The 23,058-nt window shown below is 36.5% G+C and overlaps 1 protein-coding gene across 1 annotated transcript in view; it reads right to left on the reverse strand.

The window, feature by feature from the left end:
• LOC118748146 (E3 ubiquitin-protein ligase hyd) overlaps window positions 1–23,058 on the reverse strand; it is a gene marked incomplete in the record, with an annotated part of 830,802 nt that overhangs the window by 560,473 nt on the left and 247,271 nt on the right. The window contains 1 exon segment of the mRNA XM_036482478.1: window positions 1,850–2,083. Coding sequence (XP_036338371.1) covers window positions 1,850–2,083 — 234 coding nt within the window.

Genomic DNA, 23,058 nt, shown 5'->3' on the forward strand with positions numbered 1-23,058 from the left:
ACATACATAAAAAAATATATATTCCGACGATTTGATAACCTTCTTCTTTTTGAAGTCGGTTAAAAATAATTAGTCAAAACTTGTTAATATGTGGCGGTATTATAATTATGAACGCAGTGTACTTAAACTTGCTTGACTTGTCTTTAAAGAAACTTTGAATTGTTAATTTATTCGTTATTTATGTGTTAAAATTAGGGCTGTGCGATTATTCGATTACTCGAGCAAGTTGGTTAATCAATTATTCGGTTAATCAATTACTCGAGTAATCAAGATTTTGATTACTCAAAACGATGATTAATCGAGTTACTTGAAATATGATTACTCAAAAAATAATTTTGCTCGTTAAAAGAGATTGCTTTGGAAAATGCTGATTTTCTTTTTTACATTCTGAATATGAAAAAAAAAAATCGTTTTAATTTTTGAAAACAGAAACGTTGTTTTCAAAGTATCAAGGAACTTTAACTACTTTATACATATGTAAAGAGTTGAAATGTTGATTACTCATTTTACTCGAAATGTTGATTAATCATAAAGCAAATTACTCAAATATTTTTTTTTTGGTTAATCAAAAATCTTGATTACTCGAGTAACTGAACTTTTGAGTAATCATAATTTCTAATTAATCGAATAACTGAGTTATTTACTTTATGATTAATTAAAATTTTGAGTAATCAATTAATCGCACAGCCCTAGTTAAAATAAATGTAAATATTTTTTGTGTTTTCAATGTGGAGAATTTGTCCTCCTTGAATGTTAAAAAATTCTGGTCACCTTAGGATTGCAAATATAAAGGTTCTAAAACTATCACATAGATGTCGCCATTGAAACCAGTGTGATATTTTGAAAAATTCAACATGACGTCTCAAATATGGCGTCTAAATTAACCGTAAATTAGAATTTGTTGTATAAATTTTGCGGCAGTGGAGAACCAAACACTAGAAAATAAAAAGCAACAGCGTTGCGATTACGAACTTAGAGCTTAATTTTAAAATTCACAATGGCGAATCCAATATGGCGCCAAAAAAATTAAAATCGGCTCGATCCGGTTGAAATGTTTTCCTATGGGGTGCTTGGTGCCGCTAATGACGAATCTGGAGTCAGGTTGGAAAAATTCAAAATGGCGACTCCAATATGGCCCTTTAAACTTTAAAATTAAGGGTTCTTAAGATTTCTGATTAGATTTTAAAAATTCTATTGGATCTACGATTTATCACGGAAAAAGTTGAAATCGAGCGTAGGTAGCTGGCGTATGAGTTATATGTTAGTAAGAATCTGCTGTTCCTTTTTATTTTTTAGTGTCCGGTGGCATAAAAGTTGTAAAGCAAATTCTAATTTATCTGTTATCAATGGAGATCTATGCGATCGTTTCAAGATCTTAATCTTTTTAATCCGCCCCACAGAATTTTCGCCATCGTACGGTTCCTGTTGACGTGGAACGTCCCATAAACAATTAAAATAAACAATTTGTGCATGTACATGTCACGCGTTTCGCTATTTTTCAACAATCAGTTTCCTGAAAACCACGTAAAAAGCAAGCGCCGAAAAGCTCAACTTAGCCGTGGGGAGGAAATTAATTTTACGCCGCTTCCCTTACATCGCTATGTTTAACGCGTTCCCGATCGTAAAAAAGTAGTGGAATTGTTGCTAATTATTTACAATAAAAAATGTTTTTTGAAAACCTTTAATATAAAAAATTTGGGAAATTAAATTCTCCACAAATTTGCCTTTAACCTTTTTTTATGAAGAATGCAAAATAAGCAAATCCCAAAAAAAAAACAAAACTGTGAATCCATATTCCGTATATGTATTTATATGTATGTGTTTTTGTTTTTAATGGTAAAAAATTCACCTGTCTCGGAACCAACGGTAGCGCCAGTTTGTACGCTTCGTTGCGCATCTTGATTACTTTGGTTGTCATCAGAGTCGGATTCTGTTTCTGGATCGTTAAACGGAAAATCGTTATCGCTTTCATCATCCTGAATAACCTCATCATGTCGAGCAGAATCTAAAATGTCCTCTTCTTGACCAAGGTTACTGTTATCTCTGGTGTTAGCTTCTTCACTTTCTTGTGCATCTCTTAAAACTGCAATTGTAATTGTAATAAGGAGTGCGTCATTAGAAATTAGTGCATTGAAAAACAAATATCACACAGTAGGTAACCAATGATTCAATTTAAAAAATTAAACTTTCTGAACTTTATAGGTGTTCAGCAGAGACCGAAAATAATCGGCCATTTATCAATGTGCCATCAAAAGTAATTTATTTTTTGTTGTAAAAAATAAATCACTCGCTATAACTGTTATACAAAGTTTTTAGCAAATCTGTTCGGGTTAGACTTTTGTTGATTGTAACAGACAAAACGAATCGAGATAGATATAAGGAGCGTTCTTATCTCCCAGAAATAGTCTGAAAAAGTCCGAAGTAGTCAGATTTAGTCCAAAAAGCGTTCCTTAACTCGGAAATGACAGCAAAAATGAGAGAGCAACACTCGGTGAGAGTGACTCTCATCAGTCCGAAGTAGTCAGATTTAGCCAGAAGAATTTTTTCTGGCAAAATCCTGAAAAGTGTCAAACTCGACTGAACTTAAATTAACGGAAATTAAAGAATACGCAAAAAGTGAGAATAATCTAAAAAGTAAAAAAGTGAATTGAAATTGGAAGGAGGCGAAAAATAATTGATATAGAAAGTGTTTATTGTGCTTGTGCTTGTGTGCAGGTGTTTTGTACATACATTTACATTCTTATTTGACGTTAGCTTTGTTGTTGCCATTCTTTGGACTAAAAATTTGGTTTTTTGCGTTCCTTTACTTTTCCTGTTATTCTCTTTTAGTGAGCGCATTTTGCTTACGCTCTGACATTTTGACACTTTTCAGATTTTAGTCCAAAAAGATAAGGAATGAACCTATAGACAAATGTATACATAAATGCTCAGAATGAAAAAAGAAATCGATTTAGCCGTGACTGTCTCTCCGTCCGTCCGTATCCCGTCGATAACTCCAGTAAAAATTTAGATATCTTAACGAAACTTGGTACATGTACTTCTTGAACGTAGGACGGATGGTATTGAAAATTCGCGAAATTCGGACTATAAAGCCGCCTACCTCCCATATAACGACAGTTTTCAGAAGTATGAAAACTGGGATATTTTAGTAACTACTGAAGCTTATTTACTCAAAATTGATATTTGCAATGATATTTCTGCGGAAAATAAGTATATTATAAATTTTTGGAAAATGGGCGTAGCCCCGCCCACTTACGAAATGTAAGTACATATGTATGGCCCGGTAAACTGTTAAAACATACCAAACGGCAAAAAATTGTTAAAATGGGACAATAACCACGCCCACATCCCATACAACGATAATTTAGAGAAATACAAAACCTTCTATAAACCAGTAAACACTGAAACCAATTTATTTGAAAACTGATATTTGCACTCGTTACAATTATTGTACTTGATACACAAAGGCAAGACGTTGAAAATTTGTAAAATTGGACTAAAATTACGCCCACTTTTTATATAACGCTAAATTTCAGAAATGCAGAAACTTCGATATTCCGAAATTTAAGGACGCTAATCTACTCAAAGTTGATCCCACAAGAATCTCTTAAAAAGAAATATGATTATAAGATTATATATTTATAACCAGGGAACGGATTTTTAAGACCTAAAAACCTAAAAAAACAGGCAAAAAAAATAACGAAATACGCTAGAAAAGGCAAAATAAAATAGCGATATAGACAATAAAACACCAGAAATCGCAAAAAAGGCAAAAGGCACTAAAAAATACAAAAACCGAAAAATGATCAAAAAACATTTATTTAAAAATGTTTATTTTACAAGTAAAAAAGAAAAACTATGAATTATGTAGTTTCATTTGTACTTTAAATCTTTGACTATGTATTTTCTTCTTTCGAGTTTCTATCTCAAAAAACTTTAATATCTATAATTGTAGTTACATTGAACCACAAGATGAATTTTGAAGTTTTCTGGCAGCATTTCTTTCGATTTTCGCAAACAGCCTTGGATGTACTAAACGTGCGGTCGACATAAGTTGATACATGTGGCACCCAATTTAAATATGGAACGTTTAGAACTTTCATATTATCAGGAATTATGGCTTTTCCTTGCCCTTTCCAATTAAAGGTAGAAAAGGCAAATATAAGCAAATACCTTAAAGAAGGCAACATCAAGTGTGTATATATCGAATAAGGGAAAGCTAAATCGCGGACATTCTTAATCGAATATACTCTATCTCTGTAGCAGAAAAAAAGAAATTTCCATAAAATCCGTTCCCTGCGTAAAACTAGTATATAGATAGTACTGAAGTCGCGGGACCATTTTAGATCTTGCTGTAACTTTAAGGGACTCTTCTTTGGGGTCCCAAAGAACAGTATTTACGCAAAATTAAATTCTTAGAAACGCTCGTTTCCGCCTGTCGGAATCAAGAGTTAAAAAAATTGCGATTTTTATGCATTAAAAAATTAATTTATCTCTAAAATGTTTCCTTTTTAAGATATCTGCCACTCGAGACGCCGTTTCGAAGGGAAAAGATGACAGTTTTAATGCAAGCAAAGAAAATCGTATAAGTCAATACTTCCGAATATGGCAGCGTCTTAAAATCACGTATTTTTACTTATTTTTTATAAACTTTAATCGACCCTAGGCGTTTTGACTGTTTAGAGCAAGCAGCTTATGTTACACAGCTACGTCTCGACCCGACCAGCTCACTCCTTATATAAAAAAAAAACTTTGCTTGAGGTTCCGAAATTTTTAAAATTCCCAATATTCAGGTTACGAAATGAATGTGTTGCCTGTTAGATATAAATATGAAACTTACGAAATCTTTGGTTTGCATCTCTAACTTCAAGCGGCTGTACCGCTCGTTTTGTTACTTTTATGTTTACGCCATGAGCAAGTGGTTTTTGTATAGCCAAAATTGGCCTTATTTTTCTGTTTTATTATCTTACAAATTTTCGAAAATTCTCATAACCACGGCGTTCGGTACACCAATCTTATGTAAAATTGTCCGCTGAATCCAAATATGGCGATCTCACATTGTGAAAATGGAACGGTATTCGAGATATTTTAAAATTTCCCTCGTTTTGTTATTTTCATGTTAACTGCATGTGCAAGTGGTTTTTATATAGCGAACATTTACCTAATTTTATAATTTTACATTGTCGCACTATATTATTTGTAGATTTGTAGTAGAACCGCAGCCTTATACAGTGTCGGCCAAAACTAAAGCACAAAGTATACCTAGAGGCGTTCCGTTAAAAAAAAGTTTGGAAAGTCTTTCATAACTTTTAAATTTTTTATGAATTCAGCAGAATTATATGTTTAAAATAAAATTTCAACAAAATTAACCTCATTTTATTGCTCATAAGACTCTAGTGTACAAGAACTTGGCATAATATGTGGAGCTACTGCGACAAAACTAAAGCACGTGATTATATTTCCTAACTCCTTGAACATGTTTTCAACGAGTAATGTTGAAATTTCCACTATAGTAGGAAACCGTTATTCAATACATAAAAAGAGAGCATTTGCAGTAATTTTAAACCGTATTGCTTAGTCAGTTGTGAACATTGCTAAAACAGGTTAATGAAATAGCGCGCAATAAATATTCGGCAGTATTTAGAGAAAAAATTATAAGTGAATTTAATAATGGTGAATCAGTAACTAATATTTCAAAAAAATTTAGCATTAATCACAGCGTTGTGTCAAGAACTATTAGTCGTTTTCGTTCTTCCGGCTCCCTTATTACAATACATGGAGGTGGCAGGCCACGTAAAACCACGTCCCGCGAGGATAAAGCAATAGTTCGCACTATACAAAAGGATCCTTTTATATCAGCCAGATCAATCCAAAGCGAATTAGGCTTCAATATTTCCCTTAGATCCATTCAGCAACGTACTGTTGAAAGTGGCTTGATAACATGCAGAAGTGCAAGGAAACCATACATTTCCAATAAAAATCGACAAGCGCGGCTTGAATTTGCAAGAACTCATATTAACTGGAGCATTACAAAATGGCGAAGTGTACTTTTTTCTGATGAGTCAAAGTTTAACATCAAAGGTTCTGATGGATTGAAGCTGGTACGGAGGCCAAAAGGTCAACGCCTAAATCCACGTTATTCGCAAGGCTCTGTGAAACATGGAGGAGGCAACGTAATGGTCTGGGGATGTTTTTCAGGTCATGGAGTAGGTCCGATCCATCGAATTAATGGCATAATGGATCGTTTTATGTATAAAGACATCCTTCAGACGATTATGTTGCCCCACGCTGAAGAGGAAATGCCGTTAAAGTGGATCTATCAACACGATAATGATCCGAAACACACGGCTAAATGTGTGAAAGAGTGGTTTGCTGCCAATAAAATTGAAGTTTTGAAGTGGCCCGAGCAATCTCCCGATCTCAACCCCATAGAAAATCTATGGGAAATTGTAGATCGGAAAATCAAGCGCGAAAATTGCAACAAGGACTCTCTCTTTTCCCAAGTTGAACTCTCATGAAAGGGCATTTCTGAGGACGTTTAAAATAAATTGGTTGAATCTATGCCTCGAAGGTGTGAAGCCGTCATAAAAAACAATGGCTATGCCACCAAATATTAACAACAAATACTTTTTATTTTTAAACACCTGTGATGTGCTTTAGTTATGTCGCACCTATTTCATGCATATTGTCATTCTTTCAGTCATATTTAGTTGTAAAATGAAGTAATATGTTTGGTTTTTTTAACACGCAAACAAAAATGTATATTCTTTTAAAATAAAATGGAAATATTTAATTTACAAACGGTTTACAAATTTTATGTAGCGAAATGACGACATCGCAAATCTCGTGCTTTAGTTTTGTCCGACACTGTATATAAGTTATTTGGCAACCTTAGATAATGTAGTAGAACTGCAGCCCTAGATAGAAGTAATTTGGCAACCCTAGACAAGTATATGAAATATGGCAACCCTGTCTTTATATCATCACTAAATAGAGATTAAAAAATTATTATTCTAGCAACCCTGAAAGCGCGTGTTACTTGTATTCTACAGATTCAGGTGTGGGCGATTTCCTCGAAATTCGGAGTTTTAAAAAATAAATTTAAAATGTCAACGCGAGAAGAAATTGCTGCTGCGCTTAAGGAAATAGGAGCAGAGTTTCCTGAAACGGCCTCCTTGACGCAGTTAGAAAATCTGATGAGGCAGACTATTGGCGTAAGTGTACCTGCAACCAAAACGGGTGCCGAGTTAGCGGAACATAACGGCGCAGGAATTTCTAGAGGAATAACGGGCCCTGGCAAGTCCGTAGAAGTCGACAGCGAAATTGTGCAAAGTGCCGCTGCGGCGACCGAAGTTTCTCAAAATAGTGCACCGGCCGGTGCGACTTCGGCTGGGGAAATAAGTGATGGCGACCGTTCATACGAAAAAAACGACGCCAATATGGCGGGCGAGTTAGACCGAATGGAAGCACAACTTTCACAGCGTCTCCGAATTCTTAAGTTACGAAATGAAGTTGCATTGCTGGAAGCTCAGAATATAAGTAAGGCCACGTTCAACTTTAACGACATAGAAGCTGCCCTTCCAAAATTTAGCGGCGACGACAACTATAACGTGACCAAGTGGATTTCAGACTTTGAGTATATTACACATGGATGCGATAACTGAAAATTGATTTTTGGCCGCCGAATGGTTTCGGGTAGTGCAAAGCTGTTCGTACGCTTGTTATCAATACGAAATTGGAACGAACTTAAGTCTGCGTTAATTAAAGAATTTAACAAAGAGCAAAACATTCGAGATGTGTACGAAATGTTAGAATCTCGTGTTTGGAAACCTTATTCCGAAAGTTTGCATTATTATGTTTTAATTATGCAAGAGATAGCGAGTGGATTCAATAGAAGTGAACGTGACTTAATTGAATATATTGTCGATGGTCTGTGTGACAAAACTTCAGCGCCAATGGTCTTCTATAATGTGACTTCAGTAGCAGAACTTAAGAAACTCCTTCCGAGGTACGAAAAATTGAGGGTGAAACCAAACAAAGTGAGCAAAACCAGTGTGGAGCGAAAGGATGTACGATGCTTCAACTGTTCAGTCCTGGGTCATTATGCCAACGAGTGCCCTAAAGAAAAACGTAAGAAGGGCTCGCGCTTTAAATGCGGAACTTTGGAACATCAGTATGCCAAGTGCCCGTTGAAAACTGTAGCAGCTATAGAAAATAAAGAAGACTTTGACTACGTAAATTTTAAAGATTCGGTAAGTGTTGCTTTTGATCTTGATTACCTACCTTGCTGATCCACAATTTGAATTTTTTTTTGTTTATTTGATACGGGCAGTCCGAATAGTTTCATTCGAAAATCGTTTCATAAGAAAGCAAAAAGATGTTGCGAATTGAAGGAAGAAAAGATGGCCCCTTTTACAGGAATTGGCTCAACTGAATTTTACCCTAAGAAAAAAATATTTGCATTGATAAAGTATAAAAATAAGCATAACATTTTATCTTTATTCGTTTTACCTGATAATTACCTACCGTTCCCTTTATTGTTGGGACGAGGTTTTTTGCAAATGTTCAACATAAATTTATATATGCGCACTGAATTTAATAATTTAATTTCTATCAATGTTAATAAGAACACAATGAAGTGTAAAGATATTTTAAGTTCACCAATCTCTAACAATAATAAAAACAAAAAGAAAATACGAAAATAATCGAAGATATGCAGTCGGGTTTTAGTGAAATATGTAATATTCAGATTTGTAGTGACCAAGAAGAAATTGACATTGGTTTAGGTAGTAAGGAAGGATTTGCAAAACATATCGAAGATATGATAAAGAAATATAGTGATAGAAGTAAAGACATGCCTACTAAGAGTAGTTATGAGGCTAAAATAACATTGACTTCCGATGCTCCAACTTTCTGTGCTCCAAGAAGGCTTTCTTTTAAAGAAAAAGATGGGGTGAACCGTATAATTGAAGAATTACTTGACAAGGAAATTATCAGACACAGTAACTCGCCATACGCTTCGCCAATTGTATTAACGAAAAAGAAAAGCGGGGAAACGCGATTATGTATAGACTACAGAAATTTAAATAAGCTGATTGTACGGCATAATTATCCTTTGCCACTCATAGAAGACTGCTTAGAATATTTGGGAGATAAAAAATATTTTACGCTTTTAGATTTGAAGTCGGGTTTCCACCAGATCAAAATGGCGGAAGACTCAGTTTAGTATACAAGCTTCGTGGTGCCAAACGGGCAATACGAGTTTTTGAGAATGCCATTTGGCCTTAAGAATGGTCCAGAAATAATCCAACGATTTGTAAACACAATTTTTAAAAATTTAATAAATCAGAATTTATTGGTAGTTTAAATGGATGATATAGTTATTGCCCCAAAAACAATTGAAGAGCAACTAGATCTACTTCAGAAAGTGTTAAACCTTCTATTACAAAACGGCCTTGAAATAAAACTTTCTAAATGTAAGTGTGCCTACCAACAAATTGAATTCTTAGGCTATAAAGTGTCCCGAGAAGGAATTAGGCCTTAGAAAATCACATTGTTGCAATTACCAATTATCCTATTCCGAAGAATACTCGTGAGCTTCAGTCATTTTTGGGCTTGTGCTCATACTTCCGCAAGTTTGTAAAGTCCTTTTCCCTTTCATCTCGTTGTTTATATGATCTTTTAAAAAACAAGCTAAATTTGTATTTAATGAAGAATGTATCAAATCCTTTCGATTTTTGAAAGAAAAATTAGTTTCCGGTCCCGTGCTAGCTATTTATAACCCCAGAAGAGAGACAGAATTACATTGTGGTGCAAGCAAACACGGATTTGGGGCAATCCTGCTTCAAAAACAAGATGATAAGCAATTTCATCCGATTACGTACTTTTCCAAAAGGACTTCAGACGCAGAAGGACGTTATGACAGTTTCGAGTTGGAAACGCTTGCGGTTATGTATGCACTCCGACGTTTTAGAGTATACCTTGAGGGCATTAAATTTAAGATAGTACCCGATTGTAACTCCTTGACACTGACATTGAGTAAAAAGTTAATTAACAGTAGAATAGCTAGATGGGCATTAGAACTTGAAAACTACGATTATACGGTCACTCACCGTTCGGGAACAAAAATGTCACACGCAGATGCATTAAGTAGAAATAAATTCGATTGTGATGATGTGATTGCAGCAATAGACAGTGAAGATTTAGATTTTCAGCTGCAAATAATGCAATCTCGAGATAATCATATAGTCGAAATAAGAAATAAACTCGAAAATGGGGAAGATGAAAAGTTTTGTATGTTGAATGGAGTGGTCTTTAGAAAGGATGGAGAACTTACGAGAATGTATGTACCTAAGGAGTTAGAAAATGAACTTATCCGATCAATACATGAACAGATTGGCCATCAAGGCGTGGAGAAGTGTTAGCAAAAAATTAGGAGTAACTACTACTTTCCAGATATGAAAGAAGAAAAAAGACACATTCAAAAAGAATTGTATTCGACGCATAATGTATTCTGCCCCAAATAAACAGAATAGGAACCTACACAATATTGAGAAACATCCAAAACCATTTTATACAATCCATTAGATCATTTGGGTTCATTACCTTCGTTACAGTCGAAACGCAAGCATATATTAGTTATTGTTGATGCATTCACAAAGTTCGTAAAATTGTTTGCTGTATTAACCACAAGCACCAAAGAACTGACTGCTGCCTTAAATAAGTATTTTGATAGTTATAGTCGGCCTATTAGATGTATAACAGACAGGGGCAGTTGATTCACATCGAAAGACTTTACTGAGTTTCTGAAAGAAAGAAATATTTTGCATGTAAAGGTAGCTGTGCATTCTCCGCAGGCTAACGGCCAAGTTGAAAGAATTAATCGTAGCCTCATTAGAATGTTGGAAAAATACAGTGACCCGCTAACTCATTCCGACTGGGTGAAGCATCTACATCAAATAGAGTTTGCAATCAACAACACGGTTAACCCGTCCACTGGAATAACCCCTAGCCAAGCCTTGTTTGGTGTTAGTCAGAGCGGTCATACAGTAGATAAGCTAACAGAGTATCTAGACCAATTCGCTTCAAGTCCAGTGAGGGATTTAGAGATATTAAGAGAGAAAGCAAGTAAAAATATTGAAAAAACTCAAAACTATAATAAGGCATACAACGAAAAGAAAAATAGAGCGGTTAGTTTATTCAAGGAAGGTGACTTCGTTGTGATTAAGAATATTGACACTTCAGTGGGCATAAATAAAAAGTTGTTGCCAAAATTTAAAGGCCCATATAGAGTCTTTAAAGTATTACCAAATGCACGGTATGTCATAAAAGACATAGAAAACGGCCAGATAACATAAGTACCGTACCGGTGTGGTTGAGGCCTGTCATATCAGATTGTGGAAAAGCAAGGAAGACGTAGGCAACACTTTATTATAAATGTAAACATATAAAATTATTAGATTATCATGTTAGCTCTAGCTCGGTAAATGCTTAAAGCAAAGTTTACATGACCGAGGTCGATCATTATTTAAGTTATTTGGCAACCTCAGATAATGTAGTAGAACTGCAGCCCTAGATAGAAGTAATTTGGCAACCTTAGACAAGTATATGAAATATGGCAACCCTGTCTTTATGTCATCACTAAATAGAGATTAATAAATTATTATTCTACCAGCCCTGAAAGCGCGTGTTACATGTATTCTACAGATTATACCTTACCTTTTCATACAACTTCTAGTCCTTTTTGCTCAGTTTTTAATTCCAAGATTTAACAAAGGGATTGAAATACATTACGAACAAAAATAATTGAAATGCCCATAACTTCATAGAAACTTAAGATAAGATATAATCTCTATTTTATACATATTAAAGTTAACAATGTAAGATTATAAAATTTTGTACATTTTCCCCACATAAAAACCAATTGCACATGTACTTAACATGATAATACCAAAACGAGCAAAATTTTAAAATATCTCGAAAATCCTTGCATTTTCACAATGTGCGATCATCATATTTGAATTCGGCGGAAAATTATATGAAAGATTGATGTTTTGAACACCGTGGTTATGAGAATTTTCGAAAATTTTTAAGATAATAAAATAGTAAAATTAGGCCAATTCTAGTTGTACAAAAACCACTTGCACATGAACTAAACACAAAAATAACAAAACTAGCTGTGCAGTCGCATGAAGAATAGACTCCGTAAGTTTCACATTTATGTATATCTAGCAGGCAACACGTTCATTTCGTAACCTGCATATGTCGAATTTTAAAAATTTCGCAACTTCAAGTTTTTTTTTATAAGGAGTGACTCGTAGCTGCGTTTCGTCTATGATAAGCACACTTACATAATTCCTGAGTAACACAAGCTTCTTACTCTAAACCAGTGATTCCCAAAGTGGTCCAGGTGGACCCCCAGGGGTCCACGGGAGATTCGACAGGGGTCTACGTTGGCGTGAAAAAAATATGATAGTCCACGAGAAAGTAAAGAACCAAAATGGTTGCTTGATAGGCTCTTTATTTAGCGTTAATTCTTTCAGTGGTGTATAGTGCTCTGGTGAACTTACCGCCACTTTGTGCCATCATACGTGGGGAAGCATTAAAGGCCACTTGCAGACTAAAAAGAAACGGATGCCCGTATATCACTGAGTGAGGCTATGCAGAAATTGCCGGCGGCAGATATTTGAGCACTTATGTATTTTCAAAGCTACAGGATAGTACGCCACCATTACCTTTGTTGAAGAGGTTCTAGAGAGAGAGAGAGAGTTCCCTGAGAAGGAATGCTGGTTTAATCCCACCATTGTCGAATCTTCACTGATGGCTCCAAAACTGACTCAGGGTCAGGATCTGGAGTATTTTTCGAAGTTAAAGCTTCACGTTTTCTCTTGGGGAATGTGCTTCGGTCGTCCAGGCTGAGGTTTTTGCAATCCCCAAATCCATAGACTACGTGGTGGACAATAGGTGGAGGGGAAGGAGTTTACGTGTTTACAGGTACATCCAAGCTGCACTTAAGGCATTGGCCAGCCCTCTATCTAAGTACTGCCAAACTGGTAAAGATATCGAGCTTGCTTTACTCTGGGTGCCGGGCAACTCGGGAGTGCCTGGAAATTAGACATCTGACCCTTTGGCCACAGTTGGCTTAGACCAGGCATTCCTCGATCCGCAACCATTTATAGCACTCCCCACTTCGACCATCGAATCCACCATCAGAAACTGGGTGGATACTTCGCTCCGCAATGCCTGGGAGGCATCGAGTTTTAGTTTCACTTTTATTTCAACATATTTTTATTAAAAGAAAAATACTGATAAAAATAATTTATGCAATTTAATAAAAAAAATCAGCAAATTTTCGTTAAAATTTCGAAGTTTTTAATTAATTTCTGAGTATGCAGTATTGTATCCCATTGAATTCTAGCAGAATAAATTACAAGTTTCAAATGGCAAAAAATTTCGATTGATTTTTAGAATTTTTAAGAAGTTCGAAATTTGTACGAAAGTTTGTTGAATTTTTTTTTAATATGGCACAAATTTGGAAACTTGGATTTACACGGGTTTTGTTAAAGAAAGAACTATATTTTTATAAAAAAATAACAAAAGTTCAGTAACAACAAAAATAATACGTTAGAACTTGGCAAAAAGTGTTTCGGCTACAATTTTTTTACAAAGGACCTCCTGGCGACATATAAAGAGTCCACGCGTTTCGGGACACATGTCACTGTTGGCAGATATAGCTTTGAAGTAGTGAAGGACTCTGTCTACCTTGGATCCCGCATAAACACCACAAACAACGTCAGCCTGAAGATTAAGCGAAGAATAACTCTTGCCAACAGGTGCTACTTTGGGCTCGACGAACGAAAATCACTCTCTACAATATCTCATCATGCCCGTCCTTTTATATGGCGCAGAAACTTGGACGATGTCGAACAAAGATGAAAAGGCTTTGGGGGCTTTCGAGAGAACTATTATGCGCAAGATCTGCGGCCCTGTTTTCGTGGACGACGGGTATCGGAGAAGATGGAATGACGAACTGTATGAGCTTTTTAACGACATGGACATAATTAAGCGCATAAAAATACAGGGCCTAAAAACGGCCTTTTTGCCTTCAATCTCACAAGGTCTATCTAGTTTTTTCCTCTCACTGAGAAGACGGGACTGCTGACTGTGATAGGCGCAAATGACAACGCCATTTGACAATCCTGCTTTGAAGAGGATGAGACGGTGGAACACTTCTTGAGCTTCTTGTTTGCTTGCTTGTTTCTCATCGATTTATCAAGATTTGGTCTTTTCTTGTTTGTCAGTTTCTGAATTTGAAGCTTGGCGTAAAAAGCTTTGCAGTTTTGATGTTTCAAGTTTTGTGTTTAAAAATGCGCATGACAAATATTTTTCGCATCACTTTAAAACTTGGAGCGATAAAAATAAAAATGATCCCATCAACACAAAAAAAAAACTATTTGACAAATACATCACATGCAAATTCATGAGTGAGCCGAACATGTGAGGACTTTATTTAGTGCTCTTAAAAAATATAACTCTTCAGAGCGAGATAGTTCTTTCATGGCTTTACGAGCTCCGTTTTTTAAAACTTGCAAGTGTGTAATTTGTGTGCTGATTACGAATCCGTAAGCATAAGATTTTAAGCAGCAAATCGCGTTTTTTTTCAATAGTTGAGAAACTCTAGCAAAGAAACAAATGGTGGTAGAACATTCCACTTAGACTTAGATTAAAGCTAAAAATCGCGAATTCTATCCCGGCAAATTGCTGCATCTTTGCTTGATGGTCACTTATAGTCATTTGTTGAACAGGAATATTTGATTTTGGGAAGTTTGAGTACCTACCGCAATTAAGCAAAATGTGATAGGACCTTCCACTTAAATTAACTTAAATTAAGGGTTGGACTTCTGACTTCAGTCATTTATTGAACAGCTAACACAGATTTTTACACCATTTTTTTCAGTTGCATAATTTTCCAGTATTTTTTTTTATTGTTGGACGATAAAAAGTAAATGAATATAGGTGACCATCAGGGCAAGGTGCAGGAATAGTACCTTCAGGTATAGTAGTCTTTAGTTCTAGCTTTAATTTAAGCCTAAGTGGAAGGCTCTATCACCTTTTGTTTCCTTGCTAAAGCTTCAAAAATATTGCAAAAGACTAGATTTTTTCCACTTTCACCACATTTTTCCCAAAATCTGGAGCTGATGCAACTTTATATTTACGGATTCTTAATCAGCTTTAACATTTGCCGCATCAAAAATGATGTTGCCCTGTGTTAGCTACACTAATTATATAAAGAGAAGCTCCTTCTTTTTGTAAAAGGTGATCTCGCGAACGTATGTACCGTTTTTTTTTTTTTTAATTTTGGACACCTACTGCAGACTTTCGATATATTAAAGGAGCGTGGCATCACCCATACAAATCGAATTTTACATACCGTATATAATAATAATTTTTACGGATAGTAAGGAATTTTAAACGCAATTCTGTATTTTTGTAGCCATTTTTTGTTTGTGCGTATGTGCAACGTGCTAAATTTCGCGTGTGTCCCGTTGACTGCCAACACTTTGTCCATATTAAATAAACTAGACTGGCTGGTGAGTACTAAAAATCTTACCAAGAAGAGATTGGTGAATCCTTCCCGCGGTGAAGCAAGTGCACGCGGGTGACCACTGCTTGGATTTCAAGCAATATTATCAATCGAAATATAAAAACTTATTTTAATTTGCGTGAATTTTCGCTGGAAGTGAACGCGAACGAGATAGCAAAATCTAGTGTTATTTTGTTCGGAGTGTCAAATACAGCTGATTTTGTCGCCCGAAAGTGGGAACAGTTCAAATTCGACCAGCCGACAGCTGACCAGTGTGACCAGGAGCAACAAAATAAAAATAAAACAGTAAAATTAAATTAAACTAAATAATAAAAATTAAATTAAATTAAACATTAAAATTAAAACAGTAAAATTAAATTAAACTAAATAATAAAAATAAAATTAAATTAAATATAAAAAATAAAATAAAATAAATAAAGTATTTAATTAAAAAATAAATATTTAAATAAGTAAAACTAAAATAAAACAAAATAAAATAAGTGAAATAAGGGCAAATAAAGTAAGCCTAAATAAATAGAACGAAATAACCGCAAGTGTCCTGAGGTCGCCCCCTTCGGGGCGAAGCAATAAAGAAGTTACGGTGTCTAAGCTACGAGAGCAGACAGCGTTTAAAGACGCACCTCTACTCAACCCGTTTACGAAGCGTCCGCGGCTAATGGGTTCTCCGCCACGGGTTTGGTTAGCATCGCCTCGTGCTAATAGCGAGACAGAAACAACCCATACTCCTGCATAGTCTACGTTGGGGGCAAAGATTCGAGAGCTCGTGAATATGATGGAGGATTTCAAAACGAGGTCCATCCACCAGCCCATGAGAGATCTAATATCGGAACTACCGATCTTATATGATAGAGCCCGACCCACATACTCGAAGGGCACAGCAGACGCGTACTCCCAAACCACGCCGTCAAAATCCCATACCAGGCCAGAAGAAGCAGCAAAAGACTAACAAAGCCAAGTAAGAACAAACAAAATGAGCCAACCACCAACCAAAAAGGCGCGGAAACCCCTCAACGCGAAGAGGCAACGACTGAGGAGGCCACGCAATGGAAAAAGGTGGAACGAAAAAGGAAACCGCGAGCAAAGATTACCAGACCTGATGCGCTAATAATAAGTTGCAAAGTAAACTCTTACGCAGAAATACTAAAAACAGTGAAGAACGAGCCACAACTGAAACATGTCTTAGAGAACGTAACAAAGGTACACAAGACAGCCAATGGGGACCTCCTCCTCCAACTGACAAAGCCCACGGACCCAAATACGATTAATATTGAAGACGTAGCTTTTCTAAACAACGGACACAAGTTTACCTTCTGTAAGGACGGCACGGGGTCAATCATCGACTTGACTTTGGTGAGCAGTGGCCTTTTTCACTCGTCCCCTGGGAAGTTAGCGACGCGTACACCCACAGTGACCACCAGGCGATCATCTTTACGATAGAGGGCGAGATACAAAGGCGAAGCACTTCAAGAGTGAAATCAGTCGGGTGGAAGCAGAGTTCGCTGGATGAAGAAACACTAATCCTAATGGCATCAGAAATCCTTCTACCAGAGGGAGCTACGAATATGGCAAACCACCTAATAGCCGCTATTAAAAAATGCGATGATGCTTCGATGATAAGCAAATCCTCCAGCAGCAGACACGCCCCAGTCTATTGGTGGAACGATCGCATAGCAGACCTACGGACGCAATGCAACTCGGCGAGGAGAAGCTACCAACGAGCTAGAGTGCGGGAGCCGTATGAGGACATACACTCCTTGTATAAGCGTAAACGGAAGGAGCTCAAACAAGCCATAAAGAACAGCAAGCAAAAGTGCTTCCAGAACCTATGCAGTAGCGTGGACCAAGACCCGTGGGGATTGGCGTACAAGGTGGTTACAAAGAAACTGGAAACTTCAATTCGGCCACAGATAACATGCCCGGAAAAAGTAGAGCAAATCGTTAACGAGCTATTCCCCTCGAAGCCAACTTTTACGAGAGAAAACTTCCCTACCAACAAGTGTGATTTTTCTGAAATTACAGTAGAGGAAGTTATCGACGCCGCAAATTGCTTTATGGACCGAAAATCTCCAGGCCCCGATTCCGTTCCTAAAGAGTGCTTAAAATTATCTAAAAGGCGAGTCCAGAAGTATTTGTTCGCACGTTTAATGAGTGCTTCGCGGAAGGCGTGTTCCCTGATATATGGAAGCAGCAGCGCTTAGTCCTCCTACCCAAGGCTGGAAAACCACAGGGAAGTCCTTCAGCATATCGCCCTATATGTATGCTGGACACGACGGGAAAATTGCTAGAGCGTATAATAAATAACAGACTAGTAGCAGCTATCGAGGCAGGTGGAGGACTATCAAATATGCAGTTCGGTTTCAGAAAGGGTAGATCAATATCATAGTACTATGAATATTGAAGCATAAGATGAATAAATAAATAAATAAATAAACTGTAGGAGCGGCCATGTTAGTTAAACAGCTGGCGGAAGAGGCGATCAGCGGGAAGCGATGGAAAGGTGGATCGAAGAAGTACTGCTTGCTGGTCACTCTAGACGTGAAGAACGCTTTTAATACTGCAAGCTGGCAGAAAAGACTCCACGCCCTCCAGAAGTTTAAAGTCCCGACATATCTTCGGAGGATTATAATCAAATATCTCTTAAACCGGGTTTTGATTTATGGAACAGACGACGGAGTCAAAAAATATAATATCTCCGGTGGCGTTCCACAAGGATCCGTCCTCAGGCCAACGCTCTGGAATGCAATGAACGACGGCGTTCTGCGTTTGAAACTGCTAAAGGGTGCAAAAATAATTGGGTTCGCTGACGATATAGCAGTGGTAGTAGAAGCTAAACATTTGCGAGATTTAACCACGGCTGCAAACTCTGCAATCCTCCGGGTAAACGATTGACTGACGCAAGCAGGTCTGGAGCTGGCACACCAGAAGACGGAGGCAGCTTTAGAATGCTACGAGAAGTGGCCAAAATTAGGGTCTGCGGCACCGAAATAACCTCGACGGGGAGTCTAAAATACTTGGGCATCGTTTTCGATACTACGCTCACATTTAAAGCTCATATCGAATCTGCAGTCGAAAAGGCGGAAAAAGTAGCAGCAAGGCTGCCAAGACTAATGCTAAACGTCAGGGGGCTTAAGCAAGAACGCAGACTTTTATATGTAAGTGTGGTTAGAAGCATTCTGCTGTATGGAGCACCAGTTTGGTCAACAGCACTGAAGACGGAATCTTACGCTCGGGAAGCTAGATCACTGTACCGACTTTGTGCCTTAATAGTATGTTGCGCTTTCCGAACAACGTCAGAGGAAGCAGCGTTAGTAGTAGCAGGTCTCTGTCCTATTGACATAGTGGCAAAGGAAATAGGTGCAATATCTGAAAAGCAGGAGACAGAAAGGGTGAGACGAAATTGTTTGCAGCAGTGGCAAGACCGCTGGGACCACTCAACTAACGGACGCTGGACATATAGACTTATTCTGAGTATAAGGAAATGGCTTGACAGAAGACATGGAGAGGTTGACTTCTACCTCACTCAAATAATAACCGGACACGGATGCTTTAAAGTAGGGATGCACAGCAGAGGTGCACGCAGTCGACGTCGCGGGCAAACTGCGCGCACGCGAGCGTGCTAGGCGAGGTGAAGTGAGCTGTACGGAGATGGCATCGTATACATATTAACCACTACATACTTATTTTCAAGTAAAAATGCGTGTATGTATGTGTACTTTTGCGACAACTGAGCCAGTGTGGCATCAGGCCACCAGAAAAAGCCAATTTTTCCAAAACAAAAGCGCCAAGTTTTTATTATCATGTTTAATAATTTTTTTGATTCAGTAAAAAGTATATATACATATCCATTTCCTCACGTTTTTATAAATAAATTAATTTCAATACATTTATAACAACGCAAAACATATTTAATTTACCTATTCCTCACATTTTATTCAGTAAATGAATTCCATCTTAATGTAGAATATTAGTGTATAGTGTATACATACATACATATGTACCTATGCATTCGGCGTGCTTAAATTAAAAAAGCATCACTAAATACCGCACCAAGCATTGAATTCCAATTATTTTGGCTTTTAGGTTTCACTAAATTTAGTGCAAAATGCACGACCTTGGCAACAGTGAGCTGAGCACATCAATGCTCAAACAGTGATGCCAGACCAAGTATTGAGTAAATGCGCTATGTATATTTTTCTTTTAAAGCAAAAGTTTTAATTGGCGAGGGTATTGATTTTTGGTTCTTACATAGAACACTGATAAGATTCACGAACTTATCTAAGGACTTAATTAAAATAATCAACATTATTTGTTGACGAATATATTTGTGTTCGTATAAAGTAGTAGCTTATGTCGGGAGGCTGGCTTTAGTAAAATGTACCATTTCCTGTATTCTTTAAACCACAAGGAATTTTTTTATGAAACTTGATACGAATATTGACTTGCTAGCGTCGCCATTAACATTACCATCTTTTACGTTTATTTTCCAAGAATTCTTCAACGACTCGGCGCCAGTGAGTCTTTCGCAATCGTATGCTGCGAATGGTTCACTATACTAAAGCCAGTCTTCCGAAATAAGCTACTATTCCATACGAACACAGATATGTATACTTCCTAATAGGCTTGTAAAATGCCCAATACCCAAATCCTTCGCATGAGTTATTATCGGTAAAAAATTGGGTACGCATAAATCTGGCATCGCTGCAGCAAGTACAGCGCCAGTGAAACAGTGTTGATATTTTAAGTACAATTGTACTTTTTTCAGTACAATTAATTTTAAAATGTACAAAAGTACAATTTGCCGATTTTAAGTACAATTTCAACAACAATACTTTTTGTACCAAACGCTCAAATCCTTCTAGCACTTTGATTCTTAATCCGTTTACATTTAAGTAAATGGATATACCTATATTTCATATTTGCTACAAAACGAAATTATGAATTGTAATTTTGAGTGTAAACGTGATTGTGAACAGTAATATTAGTGATGTGCGTTATGGTGATTGCGATTTCTTATCACCGGCGGGTAAATATCCCTCATCGCTATTTATTTTGAAAAAATCTTTGGAAATGCAATTTAGCTAATGGCGATCCTGCAGAAATAAAAGTAGTTGAGCAATTCGGGGGTTGAAAGTAAAAAAATGTATGTAAATTACATGCGTTGAAATTATAAATTTCCCTGGAGGATTTCCATTTTATCGATAGTAATCTCATTTTATGTTCATTAATATGAACTGACCTATATAGCGTATTAATGTTTTATCATCATTGTCTTCATCTTTGACAAAATTACACGGTCACCCGGTATTTATTTTATTTTTTTAAATAATTTTAGTTATTTTTTTTATAAAATTGTATCTCATTATCAAACAAAAACCTTGCAAATAAATCGAAACTTGAAAGAATGAAAAAAATCAACAAAGTTTCATCAAATTTTCACAGTTTTTGTTCAGAATTTGTAGACATGTTTTGGGTTAACAATTTCGTGGCCCATTCATTCTAGTATAATAAGGTGCAAGCTTGAAGTGTCTAGAAAATACCATTGATTTTTTGAATTTTTCTGTTTGCGGTGTTGCGCACTTTCTTCCATATAACGAACGCTCGCATTTTATGTTATATGGATGAATGCGCGTGTAGCGTTGTTCTTTTTTATTCCAATATTTTAAATTAAGCTTTATTTTATAGTTTTTGTTAGACAATGATAAATGATGTACATAAATTTCAGTATGGAAAAAAGTGCAACAACGAAAAAAGTTCTCAAAAATCTGCGCGAATTGAATGTACTATCTCGATCATTTAAACATCTCGCCCACCACTAAAAATGATTATTTAAATCTAAAGTATATAATAAATGATATTTAATATTTGCTTTAGAGATGAAGGCTGAGATTTCCATTACGGAACCAATTGCTATTCCGTGCAAAGTATAGTGAATTTTTTTATGAAACTCGTTGGGGATACTAATGGAGGTCTCCTTTAACTATATTTACCACTTTCACAATGTTGTTGCTAATAGTACTTAAGTTATTTGTTGTTAAAGTATCCCGCCTGCTATCACCAAATTTTATTATAACTCCACACCTATCACTTTTATTTACACAAATATATTATCCTTAAAAGGTTCGCATGCGTTTGTAATACCTTAATATACAATTATTAATTAATTAATTAAGTAAAACGCGTTTATAAATGTCTTCACAAATGTTTGCACATTTCACAAACAAGCAGAAATAGCAATGGCTGACAGTAACATAAAATGTATGCTACCATACGTTAAAAAAAATACACCACAAATAAGTGCGTATAATTAGGGGTATAAGTGTACAATACGTACATTGCTCTTATTAAAAATAGTAATATGATCGATAGGGGTCTTACTCCTGATCATAACGGTAAAATTTTTTTTCGGGGGGGAAATAATATTTACTGGTGTTATTATAGTTCAAAGTACACAAATGTAGAAAACGTACATCGATAATTTGATAAATAATGATAAATATTAAAAATTTTCGCCTGCGGCGCTTTTTCCATACAAATCAATACTTCGATAAATAATGAAAATTTTTAATAAAAAATCGCGCGATTATTTATTAAAAATTTTCGCCTGCGGCGCTTTTTTCATAAAAATCAATACTTCGATAAATAATGAAAATTGTTAATAAAAAATCACATACAATCTCACTATTCTGTTGACTTCGTTTTCCCCTTCCGATAATTTTTTGCTTCCGCGCTTGCCCAGCACCGCTGTGCAAAGCTTTGCACGCGCAGTCGCCCGCGACACATATGTGCTGATTTGGGCATCCCTACTTTAAAGCATAGTTGCACAGATTTACGCACGAAGACGTTCCGTACTGCACTTTCTGTACAGGGCAGGTAATCGAAGACGCTGAACATTGTTTTTTCGTCTGTCCGCAGTTCGCAACCCAAAGGGACGACTTGAGCATAAAGGTGGGGAGGCCACTTAAGGTTGACAACCTTGTCGATATCATGCTTGAGTCAAGAGAAAATTGGTCCGTTGTTTGTCATATGGCAAGCACTATCCTAAGAAAATTGCGCCAAGCGGAACAACTCCGCAGATCTTCATAGAAAGGCAATAGGCCGCTCCCCCTCCGCGAAGTAATACCTTGCGGTTGTTCCACGGAAGGAGGGAAACGGAGCAGGGGTGGGTTTTTAGTGCGTTTATGTTTCAATAAAAAATAATAATTTTGGGCGGGACGAAGTTCGCCGGGTCTGCTAGTTGTGTTATAAAAAAGTATAATAAATAAGAATTTGTCGCTTTTTTTGCTGAAATGATGATTTCTTTTGGGTAAATTGACGATTTTTCAGTGAAAGTGAACGCGGAATGTATCTCGCCGGACAGTGAAGTTTCGTTAATGGTGTTTTCGTTTCTACCCAAAAATGTTACCTTCTCATTGCTCTCTTAGCACAAACAATAGGAACCGGGCAATGAAAAGGCA

Source organism: Rhagoletis pomonella, unplaced genomic scaffold (assembly GCF_013731165.1).
Source record: "Rhagoletis pomonella isolate Grant_MI unplaced genomic scaffold, Rhpom_1.0 Rhpom_scaffold_00001, whole genome shotgun sequence".
Lineage (NCBI taxonomy): Eukaryota > Metazoa > Arthropoda > Insecta > Diptera > Tephritidae > Rhagoletis > Rhagoletis pomonella.